We start from the raw sequence: 14028 nt of genomic DNA on the forward strand, positions 1-14028 counted from the left end.
GGGGCCTAGCAAACACAGAAGTGGATGATCACAGTCAGCTATTGAATGGGTCACACGGCCCCCAATGGAGGAGCTAGAGAAATTACCCAAGGAGCTAAAGGGAACTGCAACCCTATAGGTGGAACAACATTATGAACTAACCAATATCCCGGAGCTCTTGACTCTAGCTGCATATGTATCAAAAGATGGCCTAATCGGCCATCACTGCAAAGAGAGGCCCATTGGACTTGCAAACTGTATATGCTCCAGTACAGGGGAACCCTAGGGCCAAAAAGGGGGAGTGGGTGGGTAGGGGATTGGGGGGTTGGGTTTGGCGGACTTTTGGGATAGCAGTGAAAATGTAAACGAGGAAAATACCTAATTAAAAAAAATTAAAAAATAAGAGTAGACAACAGAATTGTTTAATGTCTTTCCACTAAGACTAGTATCTCATTAAGCATTTATCATCTGTTACTAGTCCCCTATAAGTTTGTCATAAGTTTAAAGCAATAATTTTTTATGCCACAAGTTAGTATGGTTTTGTCAAGAGACAAATCATCTCCCCATGTCTTATTATTTTGAAGTTTTGTGTAGATAAACCAGTCAATATTTCATTTTTTTTGTTCTTGCACCTACAATAAATAAAGTCCATTCCCACTTTATGCCCTTTAGTTACCAGATAGTGGTCTTATGCCTAACATAGAAGAAATGTTTTTCTTTAACATAAATTTGTTCCAAGCCTGCTTTTTGTTTCTGGTACAATTAGCCCATGACATGTGAAGATTTACAGAACTCTTATTTGCTTTTATACTATAGAGGACTTGGAATTACTTGTATAAATTTAGGAACTCTGTAAAACCATTATTAGGAATTATAAAAATCATCAATTTGTCTACACAGCATTACTACATGAGAGTATATCTTCATGTTGGTCTGCATAGAATCTGCACAGTAGGGTGGGCTCAAGCTCAGGAATCATTAGGCTATGTACTAGTGACAGAAAAGGCATATCAGCAGCAATTAGGACCTTGACTCAAAGAGCTCACCCATCACAGGCTATGCAAAATGGCGGGCCATCTCCAGAAAATTCACTTGTATGTCTTTAGCCTTCCTAAATGGCTTTTGACAAATATAGACACTTAGTATATCACATACTTTACTTATTGCTGTAATCAATCGAATATCTCTGAAACAGGAAGGCAGAACTTATGTTTGCTTATAGCCATCTTAGCAGGGGAGGAATGCTAGTAGGTAGATCTGTGGAAGTGTGAATGAATGGCAGATGCTTGCTAATATACCACTTGACCAGAAAGTGGAGAGAGGACAGGAAGTTGAGCTTGACTATAAACTTCAAGGTATGTCCCAAATGACCTATTTCCTCTAGTTTAATGCTACCTCCTAATAGTACCACAATCTCTCAAAAAAGTGCTATCAGCTGGCAATCAAGAATCCAACACAGGAGCCAGTGATGGGCATTTTACACTTGAATTTTAACAGTAAGCTTAAGTGATCTGTGTTGTGTGGCATAGCTAGGAACTCTCAGAATAAAGCTATAGATGAAACTTATTTCAACTCGATTCCTTTTACACCCAACCATCTCATGAGATTCAAGCATTTCTATCATTTCAACTCAAAGTGAACATATATGGCTCAATTACCTTCAACAATAAAACAGAGGGTGAAAGCCTTCTCAAGGTACTCACCTGACCACAGATGAAGCCCATCAAAGCCATAGGAGTACAGATCATCACCGACACCATTGCCTCCCCATCCTTCTCCACCACCAGGGTACGGGGCATAGCCTGAAGAGGAGGCCCAGCCCACTCGCAGATGTGTAGGCTCTGCTGTTAGGAAAGGCTCCACCTGGTCGATAATTAACTCAAAGTACCACTTCTTGTACTGTGGTGAACCTTCAGCAACTCCCAGGAAGATGTTTGGCCGGATGCTGAAATTAAACATGGGACAGGCTGCTTCTGCAGAGAGCAAATAACTGAAAAAAAAAACCAAGCTGATCCAGAGCCAGAAGCAGCAGGCATTGGCTCAATTAAACCTACATCAGTGCATTTTAATCTTTGTTGTTGCTGTTTTTGTTGTTGAACAGCCCTCAGCAATTGGCCAAGCTTGTAGTGGGCAGTATGAGGGCATCAATAACTTCTTATAAAAGAGAAAGATGTTTTTTTAAAAAAATTAATTCAAGGCAAGGCATTTATTTAATGCCCACCATGTGCAACAATGCTGTAGATATCATAAGAGTTGCATGATCACCAACCTTTGTGTTTTTCTGTAAGAAGCCCATTTATATGACCTCCATCTTCTGGAACACAAGCTTAAGTGCAATCATTTTCAAATTAGAAGTTTTTGTTCCCTAAACATATTTAATACTTACAAGCATTAAGAAGTTATTATTAACCAATCTTGTTAAGTATGGGAGAGACAACTAAGGGTTCTCAAGGTTTGGATTATGCAAGAGAGACTCTTCCTGGACTTGGGTATTGTTCTACTTGAGATGGAAACATAAACGAGGCTGTATTAAGATGTCTGTTAAGAAGGAAGATCTTCCCAGGCAGTGATGGTGTATACTTTTAATCTCAGCACTCAGGAGGCAGAGGTAGGTGGATCTCTGAGTTTGAGGCTATACACAGAATCCTTGTCTTAACAAAACAGCCAACTAAATAAAAACCATGAAGAAGAAGAAGAAGAAGAAGAAGAAGAAGAAGAAGAGGAGGAGGAGGAGGAGGAGGAGGAGGAGGAGGAGGAGGAGGAGGAGGAGGAGGAGGAAGAAAAAGAAGAGGAGGAGGAGGTAGAGGAGGAGGAGGAGAAGGAAGGGGAGGGGAGGGGAGGGGAGGGGAGGGAAGGGGAGGGGAAAGAGAAGGAAAAGAAGAATGAGAAGCGGAAGGAAGTAGGAGAGGAGAAAAGGATGATCGGTGTGGTGGTTGACGTATGTGTGTTGCTCTGTACTTTGGAAGAAGTTTCTTCTCTCACTACTATGGGTCAGAATGTGGACCTTGATGAAAAATGGAAAAGGCACATAAACCCTGCCTGGTTCAGGCCCAATGAGCTTACAGGAGTCACATGTGGACACATGTAGGGGCCAGTGGACTGGAGGTTTGGTTGGGTCTGTTTTGACCCTCACAGGTAACAGCCAGGTTACCTGTGCTCAGCTCATGTGCTCTTGAATATAAGCAACTATAGTAACAACTTGGGACACACATAATATAACATGTTTTAGAATGATAGTAAATAAAAACATTAATATATGATAAGGAATAATAAAGCTAGATTCATTTTAAAAACAAAACTTCTTCATGCATTTGAATGTATTTATCTTCCTTTCTCAGCTACTTTTAGGGTTATTTTCCAAAACTCCCCAAAAGCTAAAGGCATACCATTGCTTAGTCTGGTCTTATTTGCTTGAACTGCCATAAAGTCCCTTTTCCTACCTAGATGCACTTGGCATATGGAATGACACTAGTGACCTTACCTGGTGACATCATTAATTAGTCGTGTCTGCAGAAGCAGGTTCCTCCGGGGTAGTAGGTTGTCACAGATCAGATTCTGGTTGGCTCTTACTGCAACCCCATTGCAGAGACAGAGGGAGCACAGGACATCGAGAACCTGCAGGAAGATACACCCAACTCTAAACCTCAGCACCAAGAGGAGGCATAAGATGTGCAGAACCTTATCATCACTTCACAGAAAAGTAAGTGTCATGTAGGGTATGGATGAGCGATGGGCATATGGAAAACTAGTCTAGAGCTATGAGAGTCTTACTCCATAGGAGATACTGATGGTCAAGAGACTGCTGTTGCTTAGAAAACGAGGCTCAGTGTCCTTCTAGACCCATCACTTCATTCTTACACTCCATCTCTCCAGACTCTGCTTGCCATCTGTGGTCAAATTCTGTTAGAGTCAGAGGCTAGACTATGGAGACGTACTGTCCAGCCAGGTTCAGGACTAGTGCATGGTGAAATTCCTAAGGCACCAAGTCCAATCACTACTCATTTCCCCAGTCATTAAATCAAATCCTTTCCACAGGCCTTGCAATCCAATTTGACACTCATCCAGCCCATGTGCTTTGCACGGAGGGCTAGTAAAGTGCTCAGACACTGCCAGTGACAAACATTCTGGACCCATTTGCTTAGGATCTGGAATGCAGCAGGACTGGGACCCTCAGGCAGCAGTGTAGAACCCTGTTCTTGAATATCTTACTGTGATATCATCAGAGTACATTAAGATGTTCATACATCAGGCACATGCCTTTAATCCCAGCACTCGGGAGGCCAGAGACAGGCAGATTTCTGAGTTCAAGGCCAGCCTGGCCTACAGAGAGAGTTCCAGGACAGCTAGGGCTACACAGAGAAACCCTGTCTCAAAAAAAAAAAAAAAAAAAAAAAAAAGATGTTCATACATTCCTGGAAACCAGTGTGTTAAAAGTGTTCCACTTACTCTCTTCCTTCTACCTGGGAGAACAGCAAATGTGCAAGAGTCTAGGTGATTCATAAATCTTAGAGACATGACACCAAGCCACTGTGGCTATTTCCAGCTGCCTAGTAAGTGGAAATGGTCCTCTCTCTCCAATCCTGCTCCACACCGTCATTACCCCTGCCCTATCTCATTCGGTTGCATCTCCTTATATTCAGATTTTGTGTTTGTACTGTAGCAGAGCAAATAGTGTTGGGGCAGGCACTACTCCTATCTCCTCTACAGGGAGGAATGTTGATAAATAACAGCCACACTGTGGCTGTCTGGCCACAGTGACAGGGAGGTGGGCAAATACATTTCAGTCTTTCCAAGTGGCCACGGAAGACTCAGCACTTGGTGAGATTGGATACCTTAAGATTGTTGACAGCATTTGTGTCCATAATTCTCACAAACCAATTTTCCACCTGACTCCCTGAATGTCAATTTCATTCTAGACAAATACAGAGCACATTTATGGGACAAACAGAAAAAGAAGCCCCGAGGCAGCTTTACAGGGCACTCATACCATTACCACTTTTTGACAGATATTGGCTGTGGAGCTTCGAAATCCAGAGGGTGATTTCTCATTCTAAGCAAAGAGCCATGGAAGGCCAGAAAATGAAATACTTTCCATCTGGCCTATCATACACTTTCATCTGTTTTCCTTGGAGTGATAGCTGCGGGGACCTTGCTGCTGTAGCCGGAGCAAAAGCTGGGTTTAATTCATATACAATGGGAAAAGCAAAGTGAAATAAAAACCGCATGAAACATGCAGCTTGATGGCTCAATGCCTCATCTGTAAACTGTTGACTCCATAAAGATGCACACTTGGCAATGGTTAGACTTTTAGATGACATTTCTTCATGTATTACTGGGGAATAAGGGGAATACTTCTTTCGAAAAGTATTTAAAAGGGTTCTCTTCAATGACAAGAGGGTGTACCTGGGACTGCACCCCAAGAACTCACAGGCGTTTTGCCTAGAGACCATCTGCACTTGCTAATTTCTTAGCAGTCCTGGGAAGCTTGCCTGGTGAGGTAGGCTCTGCTGAGTGTCCCTCCCACTCTGCATCGTTGTTTTCCTGAGCTGACAAGAGGTCTACTTTGCAGGTATATGGGGGGACGGGGGGGGGGGTCACATAACTTAGTTCTGCTTAAGAAAAGTTGGGTGGATGAAATGACATTCCCCAAACTCTTCTCATTGATCTCTGTTCTCCTTCTCTCTGTGTACAGATCCGACACAGAATTAACAGCACCAGGAACTCCGTTCTCAGATTCCTGGGCTGGCAGCATTGACATCACTTGGGAGCTTGCTAGAAACAGAGATGCACAGATTCCCCTGTTCTTTTTGGTTTTAATCAGCATCTATTAATTTTTATAAGGTAGATGTTTCACTATGTCATAGTACCCCCCCACCCCAATTCTAAACCAAAGCCTTCGTGTTATAAGATGTTCCAGAGATTTCTGAGTACATGGTAGCTAGCAAAGCCCCCGAGAATGCTTGTGTCTCAGAACGGACACAGACTGAAGCCCTGCAATTGATGGGCTATATGCCCGAGTTACTAAATGCAGGCTTGACTTAGAGTTTGGCTTCTCTAATCACTGGGACACTTTTAGAGTTATAGTCATTTTCATTACTAATACTACATTCTGTCCATCAGCCACCCATCGATCCTTATCTCTTTCACTCTATATGGGAAATACACACTTACATGGGGATTCTACTTTAAAGAAAAAAAATCCGCATTACACATCAACACAAATATTAGGATGCTGTATTGTCATTAGTCTAAAAGCAGATTTACTGTAAAATGCAAAATATATCTAGTTTTCGATCTTTGAGTTAAGTTATACATTTGAAAATGAAAAGTGCTTCCAGCTCCCTGGGATCATATTTTTCTCCCTGAGGAAAAGAGCTGAGTGGTTGAAGTCATTCTCTGCTGTAGAGGCTGCCATGAAACAACTGACTGTAGGGGCTATGGAGCAACCGTGTGGGAGTTAATGATTTGTTTACTTACATTCTATCCTTCGCCAACACAAACGGAGCTTTTGATTCTGATTCATTCTTTCCAGGGACCAATGAGATTACTATTTTACCATATTTTTTTTTCTCACAAGTGACTCAAAATTATCATGAAATGAAAATGATAATAAAAATATTTATCCATGACAAGTTTGAGTAGACTTTGGGGCAAGTCATTAGGGAAGCAAGTGGAGAAGTGCATTATCATTATTATTTTACTAATAACAGCTAGCTTTGTGGAAAAATATAGGAAAAATGCTATAATTTGCGGCAATTATTCTTTTTGCCAAATAAATCAGTGCTAGTGACAATGTTTCTCTCTGCCAATTTCCCCATTGTTCTGTAACATATTCACGTGGGCAACCTCCCATCAATCCAAGGTGAGACAGAGGTGAATTTTGGGTCTGTTCACTTACTAATTTTGTTTATTAAACATTTGACAAGCATATATGGAAACCTGTATCATTAAATATATGAGCTTGATTCTGTAGTGGTTACGATGATAGTCTCTTTCATGAGGCAACTCACAATGGGTAAGAGAAAATAGCTACAGTAAAATGAAAATTCAAACAGTTGTTATAAAAAAGTTGTATAAGAGCAGAGGCGAGGAGATCAATTGCAACTGGGGTTTTGAAGGAGGGGCATTTAGCTTAAGCTTTGAAGAGTGCGTTAAAAGTTTTAATGTTGCTTTTTAATTGGCAATGGAAGAATGCTGATAGGTCCTGGAGATGCTGCAAGTGAGAGGTGCTGATGAGGATCTGTAAGAATGCAGTCCTTGGGAGGTCAATGGGAAGAGTGCATTCAAAAAGGATGGAGTGGATCCTACAACCCACTTCTCTCATCTTCACAAAGATTGTGTTCTTTCCCTACAACTTTTGATTGGAGATGAGGTAAAGCTTCATATGAGAAGCAATGCTTTCTCCACAGTGACCCAGCTAACAACTAAAAAAGGATAGAAAGGAAGTGGACCTGAAACTGTGCTCTACTTACATACAGACTAGATTCTAAGCCAATAGGAGGTGGTGTGATGGGACAAGATGAATTCCCAACTTCTACTATATACGGAAACTCTTTAAAGGCCATGTTCATGAATGATGGGTCCCTCAAGCTTCAGTGATAGCATGTAGTGTCCTTTAATCAAAGAGATTCCACTCTGAAGAGTCTTGTATTTAGGTAATTCTAAAAACAAAAAGTAATATTCTTCCCCAAAAATTTAGGCTATGAAGCCAATGTTCACATTTTTCAGCTTGAGTTACTGGCAAGATATAAAAACATTTAGTTCTAGCATGACATCATCTGTTGAGAGGCCCCTCAGAAATTACTTAATATCAAGGGCCCATGCTCTGAACTTTCTGCTTCTGCCCAGTGCAAATAATATCACTTCAGAGGGGCATGGTGAAGAATAAAGAGGGTGTATGTGGACATTGAAAGTGGTCCTGGGACTCCATGAGTACAAGAGAAATGTTATTTGTCACTGACTTTATCACACCATCCTCAAAAGATGACTGCTAAGGTTTCCCAAGACTCCAGAATTCAATGTATTGTGAGTCAAGGTCTTTATGGAAAACTCAGTGTATGAGTCAGACACTTTCAAATGTTGGGGCTACAGAAAGCACAGAAAGGATGGATAGAGGGAGACATCAGTGGCCATTTCTAAGCAAAAGTGAAGCATAATAATAGTCTGGCCTACATTCAGGTCTTTGCAAAACTACCCTCAAGACAATAGTGATACTTAAAATCTACACTTTTCTTTAAAAATAAAGTATGCAGTTATACCCATCTATCAAATCTATCAAATCTAAAAATAGGGTACCCTTGATGAGGCTTTGTTGCAAAACAGTGTTTTTTCTGTCTAGTCCTAGGTTAGCCTTGAATGCATAATGCTCCCACTACTTTGGCTTACCAGGTCTCTGTTTGCTCAACTGTGGAATGGACAGAATAATTACCAAGTTGTCATTAAATTCCACCTAATCAATGCTTTTTAGATGTAGGAAGTTGTATGGCAGCTGGGTATTTTTAAAGTGCTTTATGTGGAATCACTGTAGCAAGGCTCTAAAGTAACGAAACCAGGGTGACCCTCCTTTGTATGGCTTCTCTGTCTCTAGTGCTAGACTGTGGTGTGGCTCAAGCCATCTGTTACTTCTATGCCTATCAATAATTCTGACTACGTTTTGCAGACAGGAGGAATATGTTAGAATGTACAGAGGCTGGACTAAGGCTCAAGCCTCATGCTTGGTTTTGATTTGCCATGTTCAAGAAAGCAATTACGGACCCCACATATTTTTTCTTCTTTGCCAAGCAATTTCACAGATGTTAAGGACCATAGCCTTTCTGCTTCCTCAGGCCATTGCATTTCATGTAGTCAGTGCTGCATGGGCTCCTTTTCCTGGACTGAGATACATCCCAAAATAGAGTTCCCTTCCTACTAAATAATGGTAGGCAAGAGCTACAGACTAGGTTTTACCCTCTCTAATCTGTGGAGGCCCAGCTGTACCCCACATGAGCAATCAAATCACAGACTGCTAAACTCATAGGTCTTAGAGTGAGAACACCACAGTGAGATGTGTGTTAAGGACTAATGATGACAGGGTGTGCTTGGGAAACTGGGGAAACCCTGATCATCTAAGATCCATTAAGGCTGTCTGTCTTGGACTGTATCTATAGATTTTGAGAATCCCAGTTTCCCAAAGCTTTTGCAAAAGTAAATCAAGAGACCACACACCACTCTTCCAGTAACACAGAATGGGTATCCGTGTGAGGGAAAGAAAAGGCAGGAAAATAAACCAATGGGAGTGGCCTCTCTTCCATACCCACCTTGTGATTCCGCCCATGCTTATCCAGTAGGGAGATGATAGACTTGATGTGGCCCTCTGCTATTAGGTTTAAGGCTTCTGGGCTTTCAATCAAGATGCAGTGCAAGACCTCCAAGATACCTGCATGAATGATAATCATTTGCCCATCCATCAAGTTGCAGAACTGGCCAAATTTAGAGACCCAAGAGTAAAGGGAGTGTCCCAAGGGGCCAGAGTGCTACAGTATATTGACTCTACTAAATCTTCCCATAGAGAAGAGAAATGTAGCCATTTCTGGTAGATTTCAGGGACCCCTGCTATTTAGAGGCGAGTTTACTTGAACACTAACTTAATCCTCCCTTTCCTAGACAGTAGCATGATCTTTGTAAATACAGTAAAGTGCTGTAAAGTGGGATTCTTAAATTTACCAAATCAGACAGTACTTTATTTAAATACAAATAAGCAGCTGCCTAATTTTTTACAGTTTCTAAAGATCATACAAGTTACTTAGAAATATTCTAGCTTTGTCCCCAGAATAAGTGCCCCCCCCCAGAACGGAAATTACTTGTTATTTCCAATGTCCTAGTGTAGCTAATAAAGTAGGAGCTTGAGAAACAGACTGTTGGACCCCACTGGCACAGCGGATGGTTTTCAATGTCAAGACTGGGGGCCTAAGGTAAACTAATATTCCTGTGGCATGACACATACAATATTAAAATCATGATGAGAACCCGAGGGGAGTTGTTGGCCAAGAGCCTCGCTGGTTTTATTTTTAAAAGTTCCTTGATTCTGTTTTATTCAATCAAGGTGTTCTTAACTCATCCTGAAATATAATTTCACTAACAAAAGAAGGCACCGGGGGAAAGAAACACTTAGCATGATGTGAGCAGGGCAGCAGTCCTTGGGGGACTGTCCCTTGGCTGCTTTCCTCAAGCACCTGCCACCTCTAGACTGTAAGAAAAGCATCAAAGCACTGCCCGCTTCCCAGAGGACCCACACACCTGCTGTGTGCACTCATTTTAGAAGAAGCAAACTTCTCAGCCTTGTGGGTCATTACTTACCAATGACCATAATGTTCAGGTTCTCCGAGCGTCATCAGGAGGCTCCATAGATGTGATATGTGGGGAGTGGGTGAGTAAGGATTATTTACTCTTCCATTCTGCTAAGTCCACATGGAATAAAGGGGTTTAGGCTAAGCACCCAGAGAATGGGAGAGCAGGGGAGGCCAGCATTACTAGATGGGAGTGTGCGAAGGGCCATAGAGTGAAGGCAAAGGTGTGGAGTGAAAAGTTAAACAAAGGAGGAAGGATTGACAGAAGTCCAAGTTAGATTCTGTTAAATGAAGGCATAGCCTTGTCAGAAAGCTCCCAACTTTATTTCCTTTTTGTTTAATTGAGGATTATTGGCCACCAAATGGAAAAGATTCAATTCTGTTTTTATTTCTACAAAAGGGGAAAAATTGATCTTTTCCAATTAAAGGTGTTTGTTTTGATTTTGTGTTTTTGTCATTGTTGTTAATTCTTACCTGAGGAAGATTCTAGTCTGTCCAACTTACTAATTAACCAATCAAGGTTATTGGAGAATTGAGCACAATTGTTTCTGTTTCCACGTATGAGAGCGGCTGAAACCGGGAAAAAAAAATCATCATAGGTTAAAGGGCATAATGATGGGATGGGAACTTGGACAGCTGTTGAGTGATTAACAAGCTTAGCTCCTAAAAGGTCCTGAATTAGCAGTCTTACCCTGTCTGGTTCTATGATACAGCCTCATTCCTACATTTAGGAGGATTAAAATCTACCACTTATGCCCTCATGCACATGGACTTCTGCTATGTCCATCATGGCTGATGACTTCTTGCTCTAATTTGCAAAGTACAATAAGCTAGTAGATAACAATGATTAGCCAGGCTAGAAGAGAATATTTAGCAAATGGCTTCCAAGGAACCCCAAGTTTCAAGTCACCATCCCATCTAGCCTTGCACATCTTACCTGGTGCGAGGCACTGCAGGAGTACTCACCTAGTAATTTGTATAGCAGGTTCAGAATTTCTTTCCAGGCCATGCCACTCTCTTCCCTTACGATCCCTGCAAAGTGTGCTACACTATTGTAGATGTTTAATCGATCAATGCAATTCAATACGAGGGCCAGCATCCCCTGAGGAGGAGAGATGAGGAAGAGCTTAGCTTTCCTGATGGACCCCTCAGCTCTGTCTCCTCTCCTATCTATCGCCTCCTGAAACTGACAATTCTCAAATGCTCACAGAGTTCTGTGGTGCCACTGGAGCTTTTTCTTCTTAAAAACAAAATACGCATTTTTTATGCCTCATAGACTTAAATAACATCTATTTGTGGAATGAGTCAGCAGTCTCTTGTGACAGGTTTGTCCCCATGTGCTGCATTTAACTCAGTCCAAGGACACGGCAAGGAAGATGGAGTGTGAATGAGAGAGACACACACTTTCCTTCTGTCTGATGGGAAGTGATTCTGACTCCGTCAGAAACTGCCCTGGTTACAGCACCTACTTTTTGTCTAAACCTCAAATTTAAGAAATCTCATTCATACTATGATTTTCATTTTGTATTTTTATGCAATTTCTGTATGTTTCTGCATCTATTTGTGTTTCCTGGGCATTCCCCAACCTCCAGAGGTGTGTGTGTGTGTGTGTCTGTTTGGTGTATGTGTGCCTTTTTTTCCTGTTTGTTTAATTCATCCTGTTTTATTTTGTTTTTTAATTTTTATTTTTTAGTTGCCTTTTTGCCTTTTGTTTTCTAATAAGGGGGGGGGGGAAGGAAGAGGGAGAGGGGGGAGGGAGAGGGAGAGGGAGAGAGAGGGGGGGGGATTTAGGTAAAAGTGTGTGAGAAGGATGCAGAAGGAGTTGGGAGAGGGGTAACTATGATGAGAATATATTGTATGAAAAAAAATTTTCAGTTTAAAAAATTCATTTATTGGCATCAGACAATCATGGTCATTTTCTTTACTCCTAGGGGGGGTTTATAGACAACAAAACCTAAAGCAAAACTTCAACCCCTTTTCTGACATTTTTACAAGAGGAAGCCATGCCATGAAAACTTCTGTGTCTAGGAGAAAATGGTGAATGTCCTTTAAGTAGTCTGTAGCTCTGCAGAATGCTGCCAGGCCCTGGTTTACTTTAATGTGAAGACTGAACATCTCACAGCAATAACTTAGGATGAACCTCCAGCCATGGAGTGCTGGAGTTTACCACAGCCTAATAACACCAGATCATCATGCCCAAGTTCAGAGAAGGCTCTGATTTGTCTAAGATCATCCGGAGGCCTGAGTCTTAGGACACCATACTACCATTTATTTATGTTTCCCTCACATTCAGTCCCTGCCCCAGAGACTCAGATGTTCACTGTCTAATAGCAGGCATACTGTCACGTGTATCCTTCAAACCTTCAGACACTTCTGTTGTGGGTGAATATAAGCATTTGCATTTTACCAGCTGGTTTCCTAGGTAATTCTGACGTATCCCAAAATTTGTGGATCACAACCACCAGCATGTGATTACAAGCTGATTTATTGTATGTGGCTTCTGGACACAAATTGCAATGAAGCATTAAATCTTAAGCAGTTTGAATGTGCCAACCATCACTAATATTCCAGTGGTGTTTGTCAGGAATACCCGCTCCTCCCCAGTAAATCCTTTTCTTTCCAGTTTCTGAGAAGCTTCTTATTCTTAAGTCTGTTCATAAATGTGTGTATACCTACAGACAAAGCTAAGCTGCAGCAGTAAATATATTTCAGCTCTGAATGTAAAGAATCAATCAGTCAGTCAGTAAATCTATCAAACAACCAATTAGTCTCTGTCTCTCTGTCTGTCTGTCTGTCTCTCTCTCTGGACTTACCTCCTCCTTGAAAAGATTTTGTCTGTTCTTTAGAGAGCGGAGCTTATTCTGTTTGTCTTCATGTTGCATCTCGTCCTCTGGTGGCTGGAAGTAGGCTATCAAGTCTTGCAGGGTCTGCAGAACCTCTTCTGTTGGCAAGGCGACAGGGGCAGTTGTGCGATTGTTTCCACTAAAAAGCCATGAGATGATACTGCTCAGGGGCCAGGTACTAGCGGGACCGTGACTAAGGTCTTCTGGGTCCTCACTCCTTCCAGCCCCATGCTTGCCACAGGGAGCTGCTTGCTGAGGTAGTCATTGCACCAACAACCTCAAGATGAAGTTTGCCCAGCAACACAGCAGCAGGAGACAATATTTGTATTCATTTACAGCTATTTCGTAAACAAGGAGACATGATTCCTCTTGGCACATTTATTTTCAAGCAACTTACAGTTTATCCTTGCATTGCTGTGCTCAGCACTCAGCACCAAGCAGGTCTTTACTGAGTGTCTAATGATGATTTCTGTATAATCTAAAGAGGGAATGTCAACTGTGGTTATCAGGATGATGATTTCTATCTGGAGCAGATGGTTCCCTTCACTCACCCCATCTGTCTGTCACACTTCCTCTTTAAATAAGCACACTTGGAAAAATAACAAAGGTATTAACCTACAATACTGTTCTTTCAAATTATGTTACCTTCATAGAACACATAAATCACAAGGCTGGGGAAGGTGGGGGAGGTCTATCCATTTTCCCTCTCTTCTCTCTTCCTCTCTCCAAATGTCTTCTGATGCATCTGTGCATAGCTTTGTATTTGCGTATGTGCACACTCTTGCTTTCTGTCACTTGTTAATGTCACCTTTCCTCAGTGTATCTCTTTCCCTCCTTTGGATCTTCCTTCCCCTGGATTCTCTCTGCACATGCCTCCTTTC

General features: G+C 41.7%; 1 protein-coding gene across 9 annotated transcripts in view; it reads right to left on the minus strand.

Moving 5' to 3' along the window:
• Ryr3 (ryanodine receptor 3) overlaps positions 1 to 14028 on the minus strand; it is a 586052-nt gene that overhangs the window by 267764 nt on the left and 304260 nt on the right. For 5 of the 9 annotated variants that reach the window (XR_003951556.1, XM_017316702.2, XM_017316700.2 and 2 more), the window contains exons 15-20: positions 13118 to 13286; positions 11271 to 11406; positions 10779 to 10874; positions 9276 to 9394; positions 3461 to 3594; positions 1683 to 1969 (exon numbers count right to left, since the gene is read on the minus strand). Coding sequence is in view for 8 of the 9 variants with exons in the window: in XM_017316702.2 (XP_017172191.1) it covers positions 1683 to 1969; positions 3461 to 3594; positions 9276 to 9394; positions 10779 to 10874; positions 11271 to 11406; positions 13118 to 13286 (941 nt within the window). In the remaining variant the exon portion in view is untranslated. The remainder of the gene's footprint in view (positions 1 to 1682; positions 1970 to 3460; positions 3595 to 9275; positions 9395 to 10778; positions 10875 to 11270; positions 11407 to 13117; positions 13287 to 14028) is intronic. The other 4 variants (XM_017316705.2, XM_017316711.2, XM_017316712.2 and 1 more) reach the window with 1 other exon arrangement.

The sequence above is a fragment of the Mus musculus genome, chromosome 2 (assembly GCF_000001635.26).
Source record: "Mus musculus strain C57BL/6J chromosome 2, GRCm38.p6 C57BL/6J".
Classification (NCBI taxonomy): Eukaryota; Metazoa; Chordata; class Mammalia; order Rodentia; family Muridae; genus Mus; species Mus musculus.